The sequence below is a fragment of the Micropterus dolomieu genome, linkage group LG17 (genome assembly GCF_021292245.1).
Source record: "Micropterus dolomieu isolate WLL.071019.BEF.003 ecotype Adirondacks linkage group LG17, ASM2129224v1, whole genome shotgun sequence".
Taxonomy (NCBI): Eukaryota; Metazoa; Chordata; class Actinopteri; order Centrarchiformes; family Centrarchidae; genus Micropterus; species Micropterus dolomieu.
The window spans coordinates 22121585-22147218 of record NC_060166.1 but is presented as its reverse complement, the minus strand read 5'-3'; the positions used below and the strand labels follow the sequence as shown (position 1 = coordinate 22147218).

General features: G+C 42.3%; 1 protein-coding gene across 12 annotated transcripts in view; it reads left to right on the top strand.

The window, feature by feature from the left end:
• Positions 1–20599, top strand: part of grik4 (glutamate receptor, ionotropic, kainate 4) — a 353258-nt gene extending 332659 nt beyond the window's left edge. For 8 of the 12 annotated variants that reach the window (XM_046073785.1, XM_046073784.1, XM_046073777.1 and 5 more), the window contains 9 exons: positions 2217–2420; positions 5335–5448; positions 13047–13156; positions 14355–14528; positions 14955–15120; positions 15873–16098; positions 16897–17025; positions 17171–17289; positions 18923–20599. In XM_046073785.1, coding sequence (XP_045929741.1) covers positions 2217–2420; positions 5335–5448; positions 13047–13156; positions 14355–14528; positions 14955–15120; positions 15873–16098; positions 16897–17025; positions 17171–17289; positions 18923–19312 — 1632 coding nt within the window. In that variant the 3' untranslated portion in view covers positions 19313–20599. Of the gene's footprint in view, positions 1–2216; positions 2421–5334; positions 5449–13046; positions 13157–14354; positions 14529–14711; positions 14839–14954; positions 15121–15872; positions 16099–16896; positions 17026–17170; positions 17290–17369; positions 18262–18532; positions 18666–18922 lie in introns of those variants that run through there. The other 4 variants (XR_006828758.1, XM_046073783.1, XM_046073787.1 and 1 more) reach the window with 4 other exon arrangements.
• Positions 20600–25634: the final 5035 nt, after the last annotated feature.

Below are 25634 nucleotides of genomic sequence, written 5' to 3'. Positions count from 1 at the left end.
AAGTAAGTAAGTAAGTAAAATTTATTTATATAGCACTTTTCACAGATAAAATCACAAGGTGCTTCACAATAAAACAACAAAATACAGTTCTAGCTAAATACCAGAAACACATTGACATATGACAGACAACTTTAAAACCAAGCTTAATGTTTAGCAAACGCCTGTTTGAATAACAGAGTCTTCAGCTGCTTCTTAAAAGAAACAACACAGTAACAGGTCGGAAATGTAAGAGGGAGTTTGACCATGTAACACAAGTAAGGACCAAGATTATAAAGTGAATTTTAAAATGAACTGGCTGCCAGTGAAGGGATGATAGGACTGGAGTAATGTGTGCTCTTCTGCTTGTATGTGTTAAGAGTCTAGCAGCTGAGTTCTGGACAGCTTGGGGGCGAGTGAGTGCTTTATTACTCATGCATGTAAAAAGACTATTACAATAATCTAAACGGGAGGATATGAAGGCATTGGATGATCATCTCTAATTCTATCTTTGACAGCAGCAATCTTAGTTTGGATATGTTCCTTAGTTGGAAGAAGCAGTTTTTAATTTGTTGGTTGGAGTGATGCGCTATACTGTTGTTTTAACATTCATGCCAATAAAGCAAATTTCGTTTCGACCTGATTTCTTTCCTTTGTGAGATGGAAGAGTTTAGAAAGTTGCCTGGTGCTGCAGAGAGCCCCCAGCTGCAGTAGTGCACAGATCACGCGTAAAATTCATCCATCCAGAGGGAACGATCACCAACTGTTCACAGCGTGCTGGTCGTAATATAGCGACACAACCCATTGCAGGTATCCAAGAGGGTGTGTACAGGGCCAGGGACAGGAGATCGCGGAGCGACTGGGCAAGGTGCGGACGGTGATTGTTTCCTCTGGCTGGATGAAGCACGATCTGCTGGCATTTCCTCGGGCCTGGGTCATTCCAGCATACTGTAGCTGTTTCTGCTGGGGTTTTCTAAAGCAGTTTTTCCAGGTGTTCTGTCCCAAGTACTTAGTGTAATCTCAGGCAGGATGGGCAGGTACATATGATTTCCACATACTCGGGACACACTGAACGAAACAAACCAAGTTTTTACACTGTGGCTGCTTTCCCTCCCAAGTCTCCATGGCGGAAACCATTAAAACACGCAAACCCCTCATTTAAATACTCCCACCTCCATTGTGTTTGCTCCTGTTGTCATCTCTGCACTAATTCTTAGTAAATCACCCATAACAGGTACTAAAATTGCACGTTCAATATTTTAGAATGCACACGCAATTTAGTACTATTTATTCGGGATGTTAGTAAATCAGGCCCTATATGCGTAAGCACACAAACTTGTGTTGTTAAGAAAGATGCTAAATGAAGCTTGTATCCGCAACAATAAAGATACCACAACTTTATATTCCTTTTGTTTAATTTTAAAAAGAGAGAAAAGTGTGTCGCACAGGCAAATGCTTAGACCTGTTAATCATCGTTATCTGATGTCGTGTTGCCACAGCAAGTTAGTTTTGGCTGGATTCACAGGCTGAGTGCAGGGATAGAGCAAGAGCAAAGTGGTACATAACACTGTCTTTTTTATGATGTAGTGGAGCTCGAGCACACCATTTCGACAGATGCATTATTTGAAAAATAGCACAATAAGGGTGTCACCAAAATACATCACTTCTGGGCTCTTTAAATCGTCCCACAACATCAACTAAATGACAAAACAAGACATAAATAAAGAGACAGCCGAACAGAGAGTTGGTTCTCTAAAAGACAGGTTGTAAATAGGTGTGTGTGTGTGTGTGTGTGTGTGTGTGTGTGTGTGTGTGTGTGTGTGTGTGTGTGTGTGTGTGTGTGTGTGTGTGTGTGAGAGAGAAAAACTGCCTTTGTTTCTTATCCACTTTTTGCAGGATTAGCACACCCCTGTCTCTTCCCTATTTTAGTGCCTGGCTCTGCTTCAAATCCACAAATCTCGTTTTTTATTGAAGGCAGTAAACCTGATGTGAACTGTGACCTCCAGAGGACATATGGGATGCTGCCACCATTCTTCCCTTTCCCATTCTGTAAAATCTTCAGTTTGGTTCTGTAAAGCAATCACATTAAACGTTAAGGAGGTACTGCAGCGATTTAGTGCTACGTTTACATAAAATTAGGGGGCTTTCAAGAGATAGATCTGGCCTAGGCCCAGTATGGATTTCTTACACACAATCAGTTAGATATGTGCTGTCTACATGTGTTATCTTTTTCTCTTCAGGAGAATCCGTATGTGATGCTGCGGCCAAACCACCAAGAACTGGAGGGAAATGACCGCTACGAAGGCTTCTGTGTGGACATGCTGAAGGAGCTGGCAGATATTCTCAAGTTCAAGTATCGCATCCGTCTGGTGGGGGACAGACTGTACGGGGTTCCTGGAGCCAATGGAACATGGACTGGCATGGTCGGGGAGCTCATCTCAAGGGTACGTTATATATACACATGCACACACTGAGGTGTAGCCTGCAAACAAGCCCTACAACCATAACGTATCAGATTCATCACATTATATACTGTGGATGTCATATACTCACATTCACAAACACAAAAGTGTATTGCTCCGCTCTCATACAGTTCACAGCTGTCATAAACTGTCATAAACTATTTTTTTTTCATTCAGCAGTTGGCCTTTTCAGCTTAAGCATTGTATTTTCCAAAAACAGTCACGGCTTGTTGGTGGCTTGTTCCCTGTCAGCTCCTTTCCATAAGCCTTCTGAACTGACCTTAACAGACTTTTTCCTCCTGAATCAGTCTGTGTTGTTGCTGTTAAATCTCTAACTGAGGTCTTACACTCTTCCAGCCACGCTGTATGTAGCTGTTAACAGGCAGATATGGTTATATAAGGGTGCTGAGGGGAGAAGAGAAGGAGGAAAAGAAGTGAAACAGGCGTAAAAAAGGAGGAGGAAGGCTTGGGCGAGGAAGATAAAAAAAAGTGGAATGACGTAGAAAGGGATTGAGCTGATCCTAAGAGGTGATCTGTCTTAATACTTTGGGCTAATGGAGGGCAAAGCCATTAAGTATGTAAAGCAAGGAGTGCCTGCTCTTGTTATTGTCACAGCCTGCCACCGCCCTCATCCCCTGTAAATTGCCCGTGGTGGGCTGACCTTCAGAACAGCCATAGCTGAAGTTAACATGTGTCTCTGACAGTAGCTTGCGCTTGTGGAGTGGCATCGTGGTGGGGGGGACGCACAAAAAGATGAGACGTGCTTGAGAGGGATTTGTCATGGAATTGGGGGGGCACCTCTGGAGGGATGTTCCACAGTGGACAGAAAGGCTTGGGCTTGTTTGGATAGGGGCTTAGGAAGGAATGATGAGTAAAAAGATTGTGAAAGAAAACATAGGAACAGCCACAGTTGCAAGTTTAATGGGTAAGTTGAAAGGATATGAAACATACACTTGGTAGCAGCCTGAGGTTATTCCAGACAACAGATACCTGGGTCCCTGCCTGTACTATTCAGACTAAGACTCAGTATTTCACTGTGTGAGGGTGATTAGTTTGACGGGTGTCAGACAGCATGAGCTAACGATGAGACATGCCAGGAGGAACCCAGACCAAACTACAGTATGTCCTGGATCCACAATCCACAAGTGCTGCAGTTAGAGAACACACATCATCTCCTCTCTCTTGAAGTCAAATGCTACATCTATATATTTAATTCATCCCTCACATTCAAGTTCAAGTGTTATTTTGTCCTCTTTTACCAGGTTAGCATGATATGATTGAATGCAAGTGGAAACAGGTGTGATGCAATATTGAACAGCTGACATTACAGTGTTTTTGTATTACAGTTATACTAGAAGGCATAACAGAAGGCAGGCAGAGGAATCCAGTAATCAATATTAATGTTCTATCATCACATAAATATTTCAGTGTCTGTTACGACGCACGCGGGTGTTCAGTAACTTTCTTTGTTTAAATTGCCTGGATGGTTGTTCTCTGCGTGTGGCTTCCTTCTGGCACCGGGAGCAGACTTTTAAATGAAGAGAGAGAGAGAGAGGAAAGACAAGGAGGAGGCTGGGCACAGCTGATGATGGAGGGTCAAAGCCTTGCGGGCTGAGGATAGGCTCGGATAGGGCAACAGGAGACATTAGGCTTCAGAGTGGAGTGTAGTCTGGGTAAATCACTAATTGAAGCACAGACAGAGTGGGATTGAGGCTTTTAGTTGAATCTCTCAATGTCTGGTAGCGTTTTACACTTGTTCTAAAGGTTAAAATAATTAAGTAAAAGAAAACATATCCATATTCACATCACGTCCAAATGGATGTTGTGGCGAAAAACGCTCTTTCATGGATGTCAGATGCCCCTTTCCCTGGCTATCTTTCCTAAGCATTGTGGCGTCTGCAGTGCTGCAGCAGAGCTCCTTCCTCCTCACTCATCATCCCATTCCTCTCCCGTCTCCCCAATCCTCTTAGTTCTCTTGCAGCGGACAAAGATCAGTGCGTTACTGCTTTCACTCTTTGCTCCTCAGGGAGATGAAAAATCCCTTGCAGTTGCACTTTGCTGGCCTGTATTATTAGTAGGGAGCCATCCAGTATTCAGCGTGCATTGACCATTTGTACGTGTGTGTGTGTTGCTAAGTGTGTGTTTTACCACCCTCTGCTTTGTCTAGTGATTTGTCATGACAGTGTTCCCGTGGCCGGCCACAATGGTTATCCTGAGCTCTCTTGTGCCCTATACGCACACACATGCACGCGCGCACACACACACACACACACACACACACACACACACACACACACACACACACACACACACACACACTAACACAGCGTCAATGCTGGATTATCCTCACCACAGATAGCACTATTAGTGGACAAAGGGGCATTATTAGGGAATTACCATCTAGTAGCCCTCTTCTTATGTCGTCCTCGTCTCCTTTTCAAGCACTTCAATTATTGGTTGTGTCTTAAACATAATGAAGTAGCCTTTCTCTAATCAATGCATGTGCTGGTTTAGGAATAGTTGGCCGTTTAACAGCCTCAAAGTTTTCGCCACTATAACCAAATAAACAAATGCATAAAACAATAACCAATACTGTAAATCATGCTACCCATGAATGAGGTAGAATGGTCACAAACATAATTCAAACAATAAACTGTCAAGAGGGTAACTTAGATTGTCAGTAACGCATGAGTGAGGCAGGACTGGAGACACCTGAATGCCAGGTGAGTGATCAGTCTTCACCTGAGTACATCTGGAGTCATTTACTCCAATTACGGGGGCCACAGAGGGAATTCACAACATACAGTGTATGTTAAGTCATCAAGGCGATATTCAGTATGCCTTTGGCTGTGTGTTTACATGATGTGATTGATTCTACTCGCCTTCTGCGTTTCAGAAAGCTGACCTGGCAGTCGCAGGCCTCACCATCACAGCAGAGCGTGAGAAGGTCATCGACTTCTCCAAGCCCTTCATGACCCTCGGCATCAGCATCATGTACCGTGTCCACCTGGTGAGTTCCCTCCCAGCAGCCCCGCACACAAACACCCAACACTAACCGATCGAACTGGCTCTCTTACAGCTTGCGGACATACCACAGCAGGCTGTCAGCTTTTTCTAATGGCTGGAAAAGAACCACTCTCCCTTTTGGCCTTTGGAGTCTATCTCTCTTAGTTTGTCTAAATCCTTCCACAAACTCTACTATTTTGCACCTTATCGCCTCCTTTACCTCTCAGCTAATTCTTTCCCCCTGCATCTGTGTGTTTTCAAGGCTATACCCTCCTCTTCCCTCTGTCCTCCTTTCCTCCAACCCTTAGTCTCGCTTTCTTGCTTCTTCTTTATCTTCTTAACATCCTTTCCTATCTGTCCCTGCAGTCCCAACTTTTTCATAGTGTCCAGTTTTCTTCACTTGTCCTGCGTTTCCCCATTTCCTCTGTCTGTTGCTGTGTCCCCCCCATCCTGCCAGCACCAGATGGCGTGTTTTGCTGTGTGAACTTCCTGATGATCGCAGCAGTTTCATAGTTGTTTTCTGCTTGCCCTCTGATTGGGTTTGGCCATCTTATTCACACAAGCATCACCATCCATGCTCCGCAGAGAGCAAGCCCAAGCAAGAAACAGTGAAGCAACAGCAGTGCAGGTGAAAATGGGCCACTGTGTGCAGAGTCAGTGGCCCATTAATCATCAGACCCCCCAAAACCCAAGGTGAAGCAGCAGGGCCCAGTACGGCAGTGGCCACAGTCTCACTGAGGCGTTCTGGCACGTGCGCTAGTTAACATTAGTGTAGCATCCCAGAAGGGCGTTTACTCAACTTCAACTTTCAACATTCAACTTATTTGTCCCCGAAAGGCAACCGGAAATAGATAAAGGGGTGTGCGCTGAATGTTGCAGACTCAGGGGAAACAACAGCTGTCCCAGGTTAACCTTTTCCAATCAAAGACTAAATAGAGTGCTGAATTCTGGGACATCATACTCACATTCCCTCTTGCTCCCGTCTCCCCCTCTTGTAAACCTCCCTCCTTCTCACCTTGCCATAGTCAGCGCACAGCGCTAATAGGTGTAGCAGTAAGGGACTCAATTGAGCGGCAACAGTTAGGGAGAATCAATCGATGTTCACAGCAGGTGCGGCGTTAAATGGGCTGCTGAGTCGCGTATCACCTCTGAAGTAGGAGGCAGGCAGGCAGGCAGGTGGCATCATGAGGAGGTGATATGGAGCTGATGTCCCTCGGGGCTGGCACGCCGCGTCACAGAGTTGAATTAGCACAGACTTGACCCAGTTGACGCCAGATCCCTGGGGAAGAGGTCAATAAGAAAGTCGGTATTAAGATAAAGCACTGGCATTTCTGAAAAGATAACGAGAGTAAAGAGAATGGTACCAGATAAGATGGAAACTGAAGACAGGTGTCCTTTGTCTTTGTCTCTCTCTCTCTCTCTCTCCCGCCATCATTTCCTCATGCCCTCTTTACTCCGCCACTGCCCCTTGGCATTTTCTCAGATTTGATTCAGGGCGGTCCCTCAGCATGGCTCTTCGATATTTGAATTTCTGTAACTGCACTTGTTTAGTTCTAATCCACTAACTATTGATCTGAGGCACAGTGATTTCTACAAGGGGGTTGCTGCTTATTTCAAACTTTAAATGAAAATTTCAGTCTGATCAATAAGAATGGCTAATGCAATAAAATAAAGGCACCTGTTGGGTATTAATTACCCTCAGCCATTTAATCTCCATCTCTCTCCTCTTTGTCAGAATGTATGTCTGTCTGTCTCTTACACACACTGTTTTCCTCATTTATTATGCATCTTTGTGTCTTTAATTTCTATTTGTTATGTCTGTGACACTTATTCACATTCTGAGTCAATCGATATGGGCAATATTTTCTCTAACAACAATATAGTAAAAGACATACTACTGTTGGGAAAATGAATCATATATATTACAAAGCTATCTCGTACTGTTTCCCGAGCATCACCGCGTTTAAGCACAGACCAGGGGCAGCATTCATTTCCTGAATGAAACAGCAGAAAGAAACAAGACGCCTGGAGTGAAACTCCAATGGTTCCTCCACTCTAAAAACTGTCATAGTGAACTTTTCTGTGGAGCTTTCAGCACAGCAACAAATCACAACACTTAATTACCTATCACATGATTTTGTGTCAGTGTTTTACAATACACAAAATGACAGGGGATCTGGTTCTCCTTCTGTTAGATGATTTCCAAGACACCATATTGAAATAAAAACTATAGGAAGAAGGACAGGGCAGCATGCAGCTTGTCTGCAGAAGACAAGCTCTACCTGTAGGTTCTCTAGCTGTCTTGCCTGACTATTTTGTGGTTGGTTGGAGATTTGTTGTTGGTCCGTATACAGCCATGAATTGCTGTATATGGGGGTCCTTTGAGACATGCATGTGGTTTGAGGCCAAATAAATACATTTGATTTGCTTTCACACACAAATCAAAGAGCACACCTTTCACCGCAGCAGCCAGTAAAATGTGTGAATTTAACATCAGGGTTATGAACCCAGACATAACCTAGAGCTACTGTCAGCCTCTTCTCATAAAAACCATCACTCCCATTACATTCATCATCTGTGCTGTAACCCCAGGATCCCACACTCTGTGGTCCTTCATATCTGTGCCACTTCCATCATTTAAACATTTCCTGTGTGTGTGTGTGTGTGTCTGTGTGTCTGTGTCTGTGTCTGTGTGTCTGTGTGTCTGTGTCTGTGTGTGTGTGTGTGTGTGTGTAAGAGTGATGCTTAATTAGACATAGGAGTTAATTAGGGCTGTGTGGAAGCCGTGTCAGAGTCAGCAGCTGCCCTGAGGGTAGAGCTCAGCATACAGAGCTTTATTGACTCTCTGGCCACACACAACCTCAGACAAAATTACACCATCACAAACACATGTAGCCCTGTACACACAGATACACAGGCTCACATAGTTTCACATACCTGCATACACACATAACAGTACAAAGACATGCACTGTCACACCCGTGTATAAAACAAACATAGGGTGAGTCCAAGAGGCAGCATGATGTTGTTGTGTATACGACCCTGTGACCTCTCTGCCAAATCAGCTGCTCTCCACAGATTGCCCCTGCAGCTATCTCAACCACCATAACTGCTGACAGCGTCTGCTCTGACACAATTAGAAATGCACACACTATCAAAGAGCCCAGAAAGAAGACAGAAGGTGGGGGAGTGAGAAAGGAAGAAAGTCTATATAAAAGAGTATGAGCAAGAAATGGGTAGAAAGAGAAGTGGAAGGGGTGGAGAGAAGACGTAGAAATGAGACCAGAGAAGTGAGCAGGAGAGAGTACGGTTTGAAATGACAATGGGAAGTCTCCTTCAGTGAGTCAGTATTCAGGCAGGCAGTCTCAGGGGGCAACACTGTGGTATGAATACCAAGAGGCACAATGACTAGGTGAAATCCTTGAGTGGATAACCTCACCAGCTCCTTCAGCCACCCTGGCATGCAGGTAATCCTTGGGGGGAGGTGAAGGAAGAACAATGGGAAGTTGAGAGAGAACAAGGGCAGTGCAAGGTAAAATGAATGAGCTCTTCATCTGCGGGACACACACATACTCTAATAGGCAATTCCTCGCTATTCTATTTGTTGAGATGTACTCATAAAAATGGGTCGTAAAGGTTGTTTCGCCCTCTGTACCTCGTCTGCATTCTCTTCCGTCCTTTGATTTGCCTTATGCCCTCTTATCATCTTAACGCAATAATAAACTTCTATAAAATGATTCCCCTGCCTGTAATAAAAATAATTTAAACACGGCAGCAAGGGTTTATGTCTGAAGAGCTAAGGCAACCTGTGGCTATAATGTATACTTATATATTCACATGGTTTGGTGCTTGTTCTAATGAAATCAGTTCATTGTGGCAGCTTTACTTTTATTATCTAACTCATGCACCAAGGTAACTTAACTACTACTAATTTGTGTGGTCATTCTGTCAAAGTTCTGGAGTCGTCGGTCTCCTCCAAGTGTATATCTCCCATTATACAGTAACTACCAGATTAGCCATGGCTGCTGGGTTTTCCCCAGCTGGATGTCAACTACCTGCTTCCTATGTGTTCAGCACCAGTGCTCCCTGTGCACTGGGTTGCCCAAGCACATACTGTATCTGCCCGGCTGCAGATAACTGACAGCATAGACAGCTGCTGATAAGCTTTAAAACACAAGCACACATACAGTCTGTCTCGCACACACAGACTCACTTTCCAAAATGAAGCGAGAGCAGACCACCTATATGAGCTCACTGTTTAAAGCAATAATCCTGGGCCATTTGGAGGGACGGGAGCTACTTGTTGTTTTTTTAATTGTGCTCTCAAGTTAAATTATCACTGATAATTTATAAATTCCTTAATACATTCAATATGTGCATACATAAGTTATTCATAACTGTGCAAACGTCAGTGACACTGAAACCTCAATTGCAGAGATGAATCAGAGATAAGTCCCTGTGAAGGACAGATGCACTGTTCCGTAATTTCCTAACATCAAAGGAAACAGGAGTCAGCCAGCCTGTCCTATGGGCCACCTCCACGATTTCAGTAGTGAACATTGTACTGTGAACTCAGAAAGCTGTGGCAAAGCAAAGGTAAACATGAAGTTAAGTTAAACCTGCATTAACAGCCCAATAAGCTGTAGACACAACATTGGTTCATTATTACCTTTATAAACTAATTATGGTTTATAAACAACAACAAAAGGTTGCAGTATTTACACATTAAGCAGACAAGGAGAAACATTAGTATTCATTTGGAACCTGATAATTCTAAGTCCAGTCTTCACACTCCTCTTAGCTCTATTTTGATCTTCCCAACTCCGGAGGGGAATATCTGTTTATTTTTATCTGTTAAATGCTCCTCTATGTTCACCAGCTAGTCACTAATAGAGCCCAACCCATATGGGATATTTGGTGGATTTGCTGTGTTCAGAACATGTGTGTTGCCAACAGGGGAGTTGTGGAGTGCCCACTGGTGGACAAATTATGAAATGGCAACACTCATAACATGAATGAAGGCTTTGTCTGTTTGCTGTTTGGTGCTGGTTTAGGGCAGGTAGTGTACAGTAGGTTTATGAAGTGAAGTGGAGAAAAGCACTGAGAACCAAAACTGTAACGTTACTGCATTAAAATCAAACCACTGAGCTGAAAGGCACTAAAAGACCTAAATATCCTGAACGCCTCTTAGAAACATACACACAGAATTTTAACACATTTTATGCAGTTCCCCTTTAGCCTACCTGAATCTCTGTGTGCTCATTAGTGCGTCTCTTGCAGCCTCACCATGGATAATTTCCCCTCCAACTCCTGAAACATACAACTTTTGTCTCTGAGTCTTAAAGCACACATAATACAGCACCAGAGTCAAGACTTCTCAGCAGCGTGCAACTCCTACCTTTTTCCTGTTGTCTTTGTGATCTCTGTCTCTTCCTACCTTTCTCTCTGTCTCTATTTCTGAGCTGCTCTTCTGTACCTTCACTTCTCCACCATCTGTTAGCATGGGGGTCCCAGGTCTCTGCAGCTCTGCTCTCTTCATCTTAATAATAGCACCTTGGTGGGTGCTTAAGATGTGGACAAGCAGGGCAAACAATTAACAAAACGCTGGTTCAGCATGCAACAGGAGGACGCATGTCAGCATATACTGCTGACATATAATGCCAGTGCCAACTAAAGGCAGCTTGGCAGTGATGCTCACTTTACAGTAGTATCTCCGGACCTCAGAGATGGCCAGTGTGTGTTTCACCACTTCATTGTTCTATTTTCAGACGGCTATCATCATCATCATGAGCATTACACTCTACAGATAGAAAGGCAGACATTAAGAATGGCAGGCTGATTTGAATCATGCAAAGAATTACACTAAATCTTGCTCTTGTCTCCTGCTTTCTGCACCACTCCTATTTTATTCAGTCAGGCTAATATGCAAGTGATTACAGACGTGTGTTAATGAGTTTTCATCTCTGCGCAAGTCTAAATGGGGATTCGTTTATCATAACAAATGCCCACCAAAATAATTTTACCCTCTTGCTGCAAATTTAATTTTGGACGGCCTCAAAAATGTATTACTGCAGTGTTACGGCCTGCGTGATGTCCCCTAGGACGATCTAATTGAGTATTTTTGTATGAAAGTGTGGGCTTGTTCAGGTGGGCTCCAGCCTGCCGCCTGTTGACACAGAAATGGGAGATATGGAATTTTTACATGATGAATTGCTTCCCTCTCATAACAACACTTGCACAGTTGGTTGTTTGATCACCTCCACTATTTACAGTAACTGTCTCGCTGGCCCTGACAGCCACCTCCATTTCATACTCATTAACGGATGGTAAACGTGCATCTTCATGTAAATAGCTAATATTTGCTTGCTGATGTTCGGTCAGCCAGGCTATACTGAACATGCACATAAGAAAAATGAGCACACACACACACACACACAAACACATAAATAAGCTCAGACAATGACTCTGATACTTGACGCTGGTTCCCCGGTAATTGGTTTCATTTAAAGGACAATAGCTGTTGGTGCTGGATAACGAAACATTAGGAATTAGCCCTTATATTCCCATTGGTATACAAGCTGCCATCGCAATTTCAGCCACTTTATCTCCTACACCACTGGTTACCAATCCAAACTGATACATAACAGCCCATTGTTGCTTCAGCACAGCTAGCCTTTCTGCCAAAGCCAAAGCTATTAATCTCTTTTTCTTTCCTTCCATAATGTGCGCTCCCAGTCATACAGAAAGTCAACAGAAAGTCAACTATAGGTCACAGAAATGAATTTCTATTTAATATAGCTGTAATGGTTTAGTTGATTATTTGATCTTTCTCTCTCTACTGCATGCAACCTTGTGGACAGCAAAAATTGTTACTGTTGTCTTTGTCTCTGGTCATAATTATGACCTCTAATTGTTCTTTATGATTGGACCTAATACTGTATCAAATATCATTTCATCTAAAATCAAACTATATACCAATTAAGAGGACATAGTGTGGAAATAGTTAGTTTATTTTTTCAGTGCCAGAACCCGGGAAATAAAACCTCTTATCTGTGATGTTGTATCAATATACAGCCCTGTGCCACTCTGTTGACAATTCATGGGAGACTGAGTTTGTGCTTTCATACAATGTTGATCTGAATGTTTACATGCAAATGAGATTCATATAATTATAGTGCTATCAGTTTAGGACAGGGAAATCTATGCTTATCACATCAAAATCCCTTTATTTACTGTCCCAGTCACCTTTTTCATCTTTTCCAAATTACACAGGCGGCACTAAATATTGTTTAACAGGGACCAAATTGGGCCTGGGGTAAAAGAATCAACACTGAAATTCAGCAACATTTCTTTTTAATTAATCTTGCTATTCACTGTATAAAAGTGATATTAGAGACTTAGATGGGTTTTTTTCCACATGCTAATTGGTTGATCTACACCTTTACAAGAAAGTATTTAATTTCTCACCTCCACGTTGGGCAGGCTTGTGTGATTTGAACATGGGATCATAGTGTTAAACGGTCTGTGAAGGCTTTAATGATTGTAACCCTGTAGTGTGTGTGTGTGTGTGTGTGTGTGTGTGTGTGTGTGTGTGTGTTTCAGGGACGTAGGCCCGGCTATTTTTCCTTCCTGGATCCCTTCTCCCCTGGAGTCTGGCTCTTCATGCTTCTGGCCTACTTGGCTGTCAGCTGCGTCCTCTTTCTGGTGGCCAGGTAAAGAGCTCACCAGTAAAATACACTCTGTACAGATGAGAGAGAACAATGAGAGACAAAAGAGGGGTAACAGTACAGAGACTAAAAACACAAACAGATTTGTATGGGGGTTATACGGAGGAGGAAACAGGTGTCTCAGGTTTCTGTTTCTCAGCTTCTCCTCAGTCTCTCCAGTTGATCTTCCTCAGCATGGTGAAATAGATGTTCTCTTCCCAGTGATGGGTCTCTAGCGTCAGACTGACACCTGCTGGTCAGGGAGGGTACTGGCACAACTGCCACTGCAAGTTGTTATTGCTATACAATGGAAACCTTATTAAATGACATTGTATCTAAACTTTAGCAAAAATGCAAATGTTATTTTTCATCTAACCCGATCTAAAAGCAAATTATCAGTCCCTGGCCAGGCAAATGTATAACTCTGACAAAGTTTTCAAAATTGTCTTTCCTATCTAGACTGGCCACAAAGAATCCAATGTGACAGGACAAAAAAGTTCAGCTAGAGAAGCTAATATATAATAGAATAGAATAGAATAGGTTTCAGCAGTCTGAATTAGACAAATCATATGTGTGTACCTGCCAGAGTTATAGTCTGTATAGAATGAAATTCTTTCTTTGTGTTGTTATTCCTCTACCACAGCTCAGCAAGTAAACACACTACGGGGAAACATAGCATCTGAAACTTTGAAAGATACCCACTTGATTTAGGAATGGATGTTTTTCACAGCCAGTGTTTTATAAAAATTGACGTTGTTCATTTACGACCTTTAGATGCTGTCTTAATTTCTTTTGTAAATTTTTTGTTAATTTCAGCAGATCAGGAGGAAAGTACGCCATAGTTTTAACACTATTGCAATTTAGCATGTAACAGAGTTGTCACACAACTTTGGCTTCATGCAGCACCATTGGAACATACCAATTACATTCCCTTCACCCCCACTGCTTAAGTAGGCAGCACGTGGGGAATGAAAAGCAGGTTGGTTCGCTCTCCAGAGAGCCAAGGTGACTTTGTACTCAGTTGACTGTTAGAGTTGTTTTGCTCCTTGTCTATCTCCCTTTCTTTCTCCATTTCGCTCGCTCCCTGCCTCTTGAGATTTTCTCTCGTCAGAATACTTAATCCAACTTCCCATCCCCTGCTCTTGGCTGTATTCCTCCTCAGACTCTCTCTGTTGCCTAACCCCATTGTCTTGTTCCCCGCCAGATTGACGCCTTATGAGTGGTACAACCCCCACCCGTGTCTAAAAGGTCGCTGTAACCTGCTGATCAACCAGTACTCACTTGGCAACAGTTTCTGGTTCCCTGTTGGAGGCTTCATGCAGCAAGGATCCACCATTGCTCCCAGAGCTCTGTCCACACGTTGTGTCAGTGGAGTGTGGTCAGTATTGGCTACAGAGACACACAAACATTTTTGTGCAAATTGCTCCATCATGGAATACATCTCTATATATCTTTCATGTGATCTTGAAACTTCATTCCACATTACCAGGACATCAGGTTTTAAGATGAAATAGTGATGGCAGTTGTGCATGCGCATATGTGTGTATGTCTGCCTTTGCAGCTCAAACATCACTTCCTTTCATCCAAAACGAGCATTGCCACCTTTATTTATACACACCCACCCATTTATCCATCCACCCCGTCATCCACTGAAAATCCTGCAGTGCCTCCTCCTCTCAGGTGCGCAGGTATTTTGTCTTCCTTCACTCTCACCCAGACAATCTATCTTCATACTCCAGTGTCTCCATTTACATATTTTCATATGTGAATACATATGTCCTTGTCCTCTGCCTTTACTCCACAGGTGGGCCTTCACATTAATCATCATCTCATCCTACACCGCCAACCTGGCTGCTTTCCTTACGGTCCAGAGGATGGAGGTGCCCATAGAGTCAGTAGACGACCTGGCAGATCAGACGGCAATAGAGTACGGCACCATGCATGGAGGATCCACAATGACCTTCTTTCAGGTCAGAGGATGTACACAGCATTGCATACAATAGTTTACACTCTTAAATCACAGCCACACACCCAAGCATATACGCTCAGACTCACCTAAGAGCCTGCAGTGATCAATGGGCCATCAGTGATGTTATCCTCCCTGTCCTCCTGTCTTCCTCCTCTAACCGCAGGTTTTATCCGTTTCTTGTCTGGTCCTCACTACAACCATTCAATATCGTTCTCCTCAGGGAGATGGGGCACTGTCCAGGGCCCTAAGAGAGGCCCACACTATCCTATTTCATCCTCTCCAGATCTGACCTCAGAGAGAGAGAAAAAGAGGGAAGAGGGTGAGAGAGTGTGAGAAACAGGGGGTGTGTATTACAGGGGGAGAGACAGTGAAGGATGATATGGTGGGAAGGAAAGAGAGACATTAGCCTTGTCTTTCTTTGGGCTTTTCACATCCAGTGGACCTTAAATAACTCAGGGAGGACAGGCCAAGAGAAAGTAGAGGACAGGTGGGCATGTTAAACTCTGAAGCTGCTCAAGTGGAAACAGATATGCTAAAGAAAAAGGATTCACATTTAACTGCAGCACACCTTTTGGAGAGTCAGAGAGTTTGAATAAATCCATCAGTCAAGAAAATGAAAAAGAAAAACAAATGAAAACCAATCTCCACCTTTGTGAACTGATAAAATATGTACCTGCGACGATAGACTTTTGTTTACTGTGTCCCACATCTGACTGTGACTTCTTCTCCTGATTGCGTCTTGCCGCCGTGCAGAACTCTCGCTACCAGACCTACCAGCGGATGTGGAACTTCATGTACTCAAAACAGCCCAGCGTGTTTGTGAAGAGCACGGAGGAGGGCATCGCTCGTGTCCTCAACTCCAACTATGCCTACTTGCTAGAGAGCACCATGAACGAGTACTACCGCCAGAGGAACTGCAACTTGACTCAGATTGGAGGACTGCTGGACACCAAGGGCTACGGCATCGGCATGCCACTGGGTGAGTGGGGAATGATGGGGTGGAGATTTAGAGGGGGGGAAGAAGAATTAAAAGTAAGGGTAAAGATAAAAGAAGAAAATAAAGAAACAGTTAAATCACACAGGAGGGACACCTGATGGATATCAATGGCTAATAGGGGAAAGGAAGTTCAGTGTAAAATGAAGGCAGCACGCTTTTGCTTAAATACACTGTATAATTCATATAGTAGTGAAGAAGGGGGAATGTTAGTTGGAGGATACGCCATAAACGTCACATTGTAGAGTGTAATTGAAAGTAAAGCCCAGAAAAGCCAAACCATTAGCTGCTATCATGGGGGAGAATGATGCAAAAGGTGGAAACTGAAAGAGACTTTCTTCTTGACTTTAATAAAGTGGCTGTTTCCACGCTGTGATGGGAGAAGAGAGGACGAGAGAAAAGGAAATATGAAAAATTGTTCCTTTTGAATGTGGAACTGTTGCCGTACGACTCGCTTGCTGCTCTGAGAGTTTAAGCACAGGGTTTGCTTACTTTTTGAACTGTAGACAGGTTTCAAACTGCAGACAGGATGGAAAACATACCTTAAAGTAAACATTTCAATTCCTTTGATCTTTAAAGGATATGAAAAAGTTTTTTAATGGTGTGGCATACTTGCCACTGCAAATCAGAAGACAAAGTCATGAGAATATCGTTCGATTTAACAGAATGAGCGTGTTTGCACTGGAAACAAGTAGGTCTGAAGGTACAGTTTTAAGTTGGGGCTACTTTGTAAGGAGACATTTTGGATTATGCAGTTGTGAACTTTGCCTCTCTTCCCTGCAGGGTCAGTGTACCGTGATGAGTTTGATCTGGCCATCCTCAAAATGCAGGAGGACAATCGTTTGGAGATCCTCAAAAGGAAGTGGTGGGATGGTGGCAAGTGTCCAAAGGAGGAGGACCACCGTGCTAAAGGTCTGTCTCCAGTTAATCCTCATCTGCTTGTTCTTTAGCTTCAATTTGGCTTGTCAGATCATTTGTTTGTAACAATTTGTTTTGCTTCCTTTTCTTTCTTCTACAAATCCCTCTGCCTTCTCCCACCATATCCTGTGGTCTCCAGGTCTGGGCATGGAGAACATCGGTGGTATCTTCGTGGTGTTGGTGTGTGGGCTGCTGGTGGCTATCTTCATGGCAGTACTGGAGTTTGTCTGGATGTTAAGGCAGACCCCAGGAAATGAGGTGAGAGAGGGCTATCTAACCTGCATCTGCTTTGTCTCCCTCTCCCCTCCCTGGTACCCTCCCCCTCACGGAGCTGCTAGGCTTTCCAGCTTCCAGCTTTGACAGGAAATGTAGCAGGCGTCTCCTTCCTCTGGGTTTCACATGACACTCAGCTTCCCTCTGTCCAGCCAGTGGGACAAGCAGCACAAAACCAAAGATATACCTCAGTTATACCTCACTCAGAGACATGCATATATGGATCATTTTCTATTTATAACAGTAGAAGATTCATACATATATATATATATATAGTACATAAAATATCATAAATAATATAGAATATGGAATGTAGTAACATTGTATTGGTGATTAATACATGCTTACAAGGTGCTGCCAATGAGAGTTTACTCATAAAAATAAATGTGGTTGTTTTATCTTAGCCTTAACACTGACCAGCTTTTTACTCAAAAGATGCCTGGCATTGTGTGCACATCTTCACTCAGAATCCAATTGTCCAGAGACCAGAACTAATTCATTCCATTTGGTGAATGATGGACAATAATAGACCAGTTGTGGCCATCAATCAGAGCTTTGTATTAATAACACAGATGAGGGAAATATAAGGGAGGATCGGTTTTTAAATGAAAGATTTCTACTTTACATAGAGAAAAAAAAGCAACTGTAAGTATGTTTCATTGTGAAAAGTTTAAAGTGGTTTACACAGATAGTGTGTGATTATTATAATCCTAAAATTTGTATAAATGATCATTCAAAATTAGATATATATAATCATATAAATTTCAATGTGGCATCATCTAGAGTAAGGACTAAACACCAATATCAGGAGTGTGTCCAAGCTTGTGACAAAACAAAAAAAGGCCAGTTTAAATTTCCAGGAAAAAAATACTATTTGGGAAGGAGCTCTGCTGCACTATTCTTGAGGTGGGAACGCCGTTAACAAAAAAATATGGTCGAGCAATACGTCAGAGAAAGATGTGCATGCAGTGATATAATTATTTCTTATGTGATTCCTTAAGAGATACTTGATAATTGTCTTTTCACACTGTGATTTTAATTCAATAAACATTCAGAATGTGAAAGTCAAAAACCAACTCATGTGATTTCTTCTTTTTGAGCAGCACAGATCGATGTTTCACTCTAACTTGTAAACCCTGTGTGTTTGTTTGTTTGTTTGTTTGTGTGTGTTTTTGTGTGTGTGTGTGTGTGTGTGTGTGTGGGTTTATACCTGTGTGCATCTATGTAGTTGTTACTGTGATCATGTGCAGCATGTGTGGATGGATAATTAGCATCTCCTGTCTTGCACTTAGACTGCAGTATCATGTCTGTCATTGTAATTATTTGAGTTTACATACTGTAGATACCCAGTGGATCAGTCGATCGTCAGTCCAGGAGCTCAAATGTGTGTGTTATGTGTCTGTATGTGTCTGAAAAGTAAGTTTAAAATTACATATGCACTATATGTGTTGTAGCCATCTATACATTTATTATAAAGATCTGTGTTATGTGTCTGTGATGTCCATCAGTCTGTCCTGATCAAGTCAGTCAGTCAGTGAGTTGTCTGGCCTTTCTCCCTTTCTCTCCCTCTCTTATCCCCCTCTCCCCTATCTTTTTCTCCCTGTGTGTGTGCTTGCAGCAGTCAGTGTGTGAGGAGATGCTGCGGGAGCTCCAGGGGATCGTCCTGTGTCGCGACAGCCTGCAGGTGAGGCGCCGGCGGGCGGCTTCAATAATGCGACCGCGGCCCTTACCCCTAGAGGAGCGTCGGGCGCGAGCCGCCGCTGTCAGCCTCAGCAATGGTAAGCTGTGCGGGGGCACCGGACTGCCTGAACCCCTGTCCCACAGACTGGCACAGGAGGCTGCTCTGGTTGCGAGAGGGTGCAGCCACATCCGCATTTGCCCCGAGTGCCGGCGCTTCCAGGGACTGAGGATGCGTCCTACAGGGGCCACTGGGGCCCTTCCTTCTCCCACACACAGTGAGGAGAGCATAGACTGGGACAAGACCACAAATAGCAGTGAACCTGAATAACCCCCAGCGATTCCAACAGAACTGACTTTCCCAGCCACCTCGCTACCTTCCAGGAATCAAAGATCACATGGTATTTTGAGTCAGCCATTCGGAGCTTGATCCTAAAGGGCAGGATAATACTGTGAACGTTTTGCCCTAGAGGCAACAGCCAGTAGTGAGTTTTGGAATCTGTTTGGGTGAATTTTTCCTTGGTCATAGGAGAAACTGATGAGTCTGTCTCATTGTGGTCTGTCCCTGTTGGCCCTTTGTACCGTGTAAAACAGGCTGGACAAAGACAGCTACGGGGCATTTGTACTATGCAGTATTTTCAGTCATTTATCTTTGTGCTGTTTCTTTTTTTTTCTTTTTAAATTATTTCTGTCCTCTGTTGGATTATCAGTACTGAATATTGTTATTCTATTCTTATTCTAAAAAAAAAAATTTCAAACAAGTTCCTTTTTTTATCTGACAATTTACTGTATGAACGTATATTGCCTCTGAAGCGCTGCGAAGATGAACAGACTAAATGCAAGGTCATCCTTCAAATCCTTTTATTTTGAAAGTGCCAAAAACCATAAGTATTATCTTGTGGCTGAAGAAAGCACCACAGCCTTGAGAAGACAACAGACTCAACTGAACCTAGAAAACAAACAAGCAAAGACACACAAACTTCTTTTATAGTAGTGATATTCTATTAAAAATGTTTTAAATGTTGGTATCTCTGAAAGACAGCGATGCATGTCCAAAGGTGTTGGCAAATGCTCAATGAATGATTAATTGCTAAAAGTGGTGGCTGAGCAGCTGAAAGATTTCCTGTTTTGATTACCTGCTTAAAAACATGATGGCTACACACACAAACATGCACATACACAAAGACATCCGTTTATTTCCTTCTCTTGTGTGTTGACATGACTTTCTCCTCTGTCACCTGTCCTACATCTCTGACACTGTGATACATTTATTGTCTCATCACCTGTCCTCTTTATGATCTCTCACTTAAAAAGATATACACCGTCTCCTGCATATTATACATTCTCTGTAAGAGATTAAAACGTCCTTTTCTCACATATCCGAGAATGATTCAGGTTTCATGAGGACAAAACAAGTGTAAGAACGAAACTGAGCACACATCAGAACCAACCAAAAACATGCATTAAAAAGGTTTTTATATCAGCAGCTGACTTGAGTTCTTTTAAATGTCAAGGCAGTTAAAGTTTCATTGAATGTGATGTTTTACACGCTGCTTTTGATAAGTCTTTCAGTTCAGATCAGCCCAGGCGCTCTCTCTGGCATTTTCATGCTTTTATTTTTGCGAAAAGCCACAACAAACTTCTTATTTGTTTTAATGCAAACTGATAAAGAACGTAATTGAAAGATGATTTTGTCAACTGTTTTTGAAGCTGTAAAAATTAAGTTGATTGAAGTCAAATCGAAATGATTCAATCTTTCAAATTTCCAATCACTTTTTGAAATGTACCAGTTCAGTTTTAGTTGCCTTTATTTGAATTACATCAACCATACCTCAAGAAGTGAAACAGTGAGAACAAACCCCCAGCAGCAGGAATCTGCATGGACTGTGACTTTCCCCACTGAACGGACTGTTTTGAAGGTGTTACTGTATCATAGCCTGACTGTTGCACATTGGGAATCAGCGGTCATCCACCTGTCTTCACTGCTTCTTGCTTATCTCTGATGTGTCCATCATTTTAAATCTGCCCATCAGGTTCTGTCAATCACCATCCCTCAAAACTAGGCCACCAAGTCAACACAGCTTGAAGGTACCGCAGTACTATCTCTCTTGTACTTTTATTAGCCACGTTCACTTTTTATCTTTGTCATCTCTTACCTGCAGGCTGTCATGGTTAGAAACAGTCTGTATGTGCTCTTTTAAATTCACAACCTGGAAAAGGTCTGAATGTTATATTGAGGTGTACGATCTATTGATCACTCACCATGTTTGTTTATTGGCTCTATTGTCAATAGTTAACACCTCATTTTTCACGTCCCAAAATCAAAAATAGATCACAGCACCTACACACAAATCAAACCTCCATTTCCGTGTAAAAAATTAACGATCACAGTTTTGCCTCTCAACAGTTACCATTTCTCTCAATGTGGACATTGTGCTACCGGGGGAGCAGTTTACTTCTAAAATAACAAACTTTGCAAAGTCACACAACTAGCATCATGCATTCTGTGAGATCATTCGCTATGTTTAAATGTGTTTACGCTGATGTAGAATCGTGATAAGAACATATAGTGTTTATAGCAGACACGTACGTGATCATACTGTCACTTTGTTGTTGAATCTTTCTGTTACTTGTTTTACCATTGCATCTGCACAGTAACATCTCCCTGATATCAGATCATCCAAACTGCCTCTATATTTTTTTTAATAACTTGTTATTGCATTAATGGGCACAATTGGTATGCCGTTTCAGAAGCTGGTGAACATGTGACAACCGCTAACAGACCTGGAGTGAACTGCGGTATTAGCACGATTGTACTAACACACAGAGTTTTTTGTGAATTGATGGTTCTGACCATGTGGGTGACTAGAATCACAAATGAGTGGAATTTTTATTTGAGGGTGCTTTTTTCCACATTTTTTCAAAGACAGTTCAATTTGTTGCTGAAAAGTGTTTCAGGACTTCAGATAGCATTTCGACTCAGGTCAGCAGCGTGTCTGAACTCCCACAAGAACACATCAGTGTTTGAAATTGCTGGATTCGGCCCTCCATAGAAATGAATTGGAATTGCAGAGGCATTTTATTATCTCCTAAAGCACCAATAGTGCCAATGTACCTAATCCTCAAGTAGTAAAGTATTACTGTGCCACAGACAAGTGTAAATACAGTATGATCATCAGGGTTCCCCAGTAATGGCCCAAAGTGTTGTAACAGTCATTTGAAGTGGGTTATGTTGATAGAACAGTGTGCCATTTAGACACACATAGATCTGGACAGTACAGAGATGGTGAGGCTAATGGTTAAAAAAAAAAAAAAAACTCTTCAGACAGTTAATGTTAACTTTCTATATTTCTTTATATAATAACTTGTTAAAGGCAAATTGCCCAGCAAATAGCAAAGGGGAAAAAAATAACCATATTTCATTACCAGTTTTATAAAAGAAATTTCTATCCATTTGCTGAATGTCACTAAGAAACTCATGAGAGGAAGAAGGCTCTGTGCTGCACAAGATGCTAACTTCTTAAGCACTAAAAACATTTACAGGGGTGCTAAATCAAGCGTAGTCGGAATGAGATTGCCAATTACCTTGAAGCCATGAGGAGCAGTGGCGTAAGAATTAAAACAAATCCCACTGAAACACTGGGCGACCTTCGCTGGGAGACCTCTGAGAGCGATGGCAGGGTTTGGCTGCTATATTTTATATGCTTTATTTTCTTATGTTGACATTTTTATTCCATTATAAATACATTTCTTAAAACAACCTCCATTCTGTGGGGTTGTGGTTTTGTCTCTTCTTTGCTCTGATGTATTTGACCTTCTGAGCCGTTTAGATTCATCATGGTAAATAGCGTCTGAGTGCACTTTTGTTTTTTTCAAGTTTTAAATATTCATTTCAGAATATTGCAGAGAGGCAGTATGGAGATGTACAGATTTCTAGCTGAGTAAACATGACGATTGTTGAGTGAACCACAAGGAACTGATACATCTACCTCTCGTTTCTCGCCCATAACTGCATTAACGTCTGCACACTTGTGAATCAGTGGAACAGCTGAGAATTTGTGTGGGTGGGAAGTCTTAACGGAGGCTAATGAGTTTAACAACTCACTCACGTGCTATATACATGCATCCACTCACCCGTAGTCCATCTATCACTGTGATTTTCAGTGGATTTCTCTCTCCTCAGGATAGTGAGTGAACGCTACACAACACCCTGCATCTGATTTACGTTTTAATTCTCTCTCCTCCTGCTCTCTGAGTGCCTGTCTCACAATCTTGCCACTGGAGCGTTAGAGATGACGAGTTTTTTCAGTACGTCATCAAAGCTGTGTGTCACACACACACACACACCCACATAACTCTTACAAGAGTGACGCACACACATAAACACTCGCCGCCACCTGTATGTCACTGCTGTGTCAAGTTTTATTTCACCGTGCTCATGCTACTCCTTCTGCCTCTGGTGCTCCAGGTCCATAAATTCAGCGCGTCTCTACCCACCACTGCCTAGCTGCTGTTGGATTTATGGAACCCATGATGAGCAATGAGTGCCTGCAGAGGTGTGTGGAAATCTACTTCCCTCCTCGAGCTTACCCAGTTGTAGCACATAGCAATACCAATTTCCCTGTAGTTGATTGTTATTCTGCAAGGATTTAGGAGTTATAGGAATAGCGAAGTGAGTCTGATGCATTTTGCCTCGCTAACAGCTCACATCTCATACAGTTGAAGAGTGACTTTCTTATCAGCCCATTCCATGTAAATAAACGTTGGGGCTTTTTGTTTTGGCATTTTGCTCACATAAAATTCATGTTTGCTAAGTCTCACAAGCTCTGTGTCCAGAAACCAAAACATGAAACCTGAGATATATAAAGATGTAAAATTAAAAAATAAAATTTGGGGTCTATAACATTCAGTCATATGCATTCTTCAAATTTGTATTGCCAGGCTTGCATCCCTTTTCCAACAAATGATTTCTCTCTTCTCTGATGGATGATTTCCCAAGGTTAACAGCGTGCATGTATACAACTGTCCCATAGCGACCACTAATGAACGCCAGATCTAAGGATACCAATTGAAAGACAAAACAGACTCAGTGGAAACTACCTAATTTACAGTGAGACTGGTGCACATTTTTAAGTGAGAGCTGTCCCCTTGATTTGCTGGTAACTGATTGCAAACAGCTTGTCGTTGTTGTTGTTGTTGTTGTGTGTTCAAAGAAAAGGTATTCACAGTGTGCAAGAATTCTCTCCAAGGTGAGATGCTCTCAAGGCTGTTATACAGCCTTTTGTTCACTGACAGTTGTTGTTGAACATATTGACCAAAACATCTTGGCATTGTTTGTCTTTCAGAGAAATAAAATGGAGCTTCATTTACTGTGTGTGTTTCCTCAGTATTTATTCCTGCCTCGATTGGTGGCCCACAGATGGGGGCCCTACCTAGGTGTGTGTGTGTGTGTGTGTGTGTGTGTGTGTGTGTGTGTGTGTGTGTATTTGTATTTGTATGTGATCTTTCTTACTCATGCACTTTTCCCACTGTCATGGGAAATCACAGTGTGGGTATCTACATTCATCAGCTGGAGGCCATCTCATTGCATCATTACCCAAAAGCTGAACAGTAGACAGCCAAAGTCAAATTCCAGGGCAGGTGCAGCAGTTCCATTTTCAGGTATTCGTGAGAAAAACAATAGCTGGCAGCTTTTATTGTGGGAATCGGTTAATTGGGCACGACATAACAAAACCAAACGAATTCTTCAAATTCGTTACAGATAAAAATATCACAAAACTCAGTTGTGTTGAATGTTGGTACCAAAAGTCTTTGTTGACCTTGGATTAAAGTTCCAAGAGACTGAAAGTACATATCAGTCACTTTCCATAATGACTCCCAGTTCTTTACAGAGCATCATTTATCTGAGCAAATGCATCAATGACAGACAGATGACAAGAAAAATGTTTGCAGGGTTCAAATTAGAATGAGTTCATAAGGCATGTGTAGCATGGACAAAACCTGTAGAAAATATGTTTATACACCTTAGGAATATACTTCTTACTACCAGGAATGGAAAGTATTGTAACTAAGTACAGTACTAAGTATTCTTCTTATGTAACATTCCATGCTACTTTATACTTATACTCTACTGCATCTCAGAGGAAAATATTGTGGCTTCATGTCATACATAAAAATATTTAATATGCAATAAGTGGCATTGTTAAAGCTTGCTACCCCTCAAAGAAAAGCAGTGTCTAGTGGGGCCCCTTGTCAGAGGTTGCAGATGTCTGTGGGTTGTTCATAGTCCCACCAAAGAAACATTTCCCCTCTAAAGCTGGTAATACTTATGTACTTCTACTTAATTAGATTTTAAATTAATTTACTGGGTTCTTTTTACCCCACTGTCTACTATGGAGTATTTTTATAGTAACTTTTCCATAAGGAAAATATTACTGTAAAGCACAAATAGATAATCTTTGTGCGTTCCCCCACTGACAGGTGCACTATGCTGATCTCATTTTGGGCCCTGGGATGACGGCAGTGAACCCCATTAAACCCTACACAAACAGAAACACATACCCACTGAAGGCAATAACTCCTTGTGGTTTGAGGAGAAAATATTGCTCTCCCTCTTGAGTTCCTGTGTTAATTGGTCGTTAGAGCACAGAATT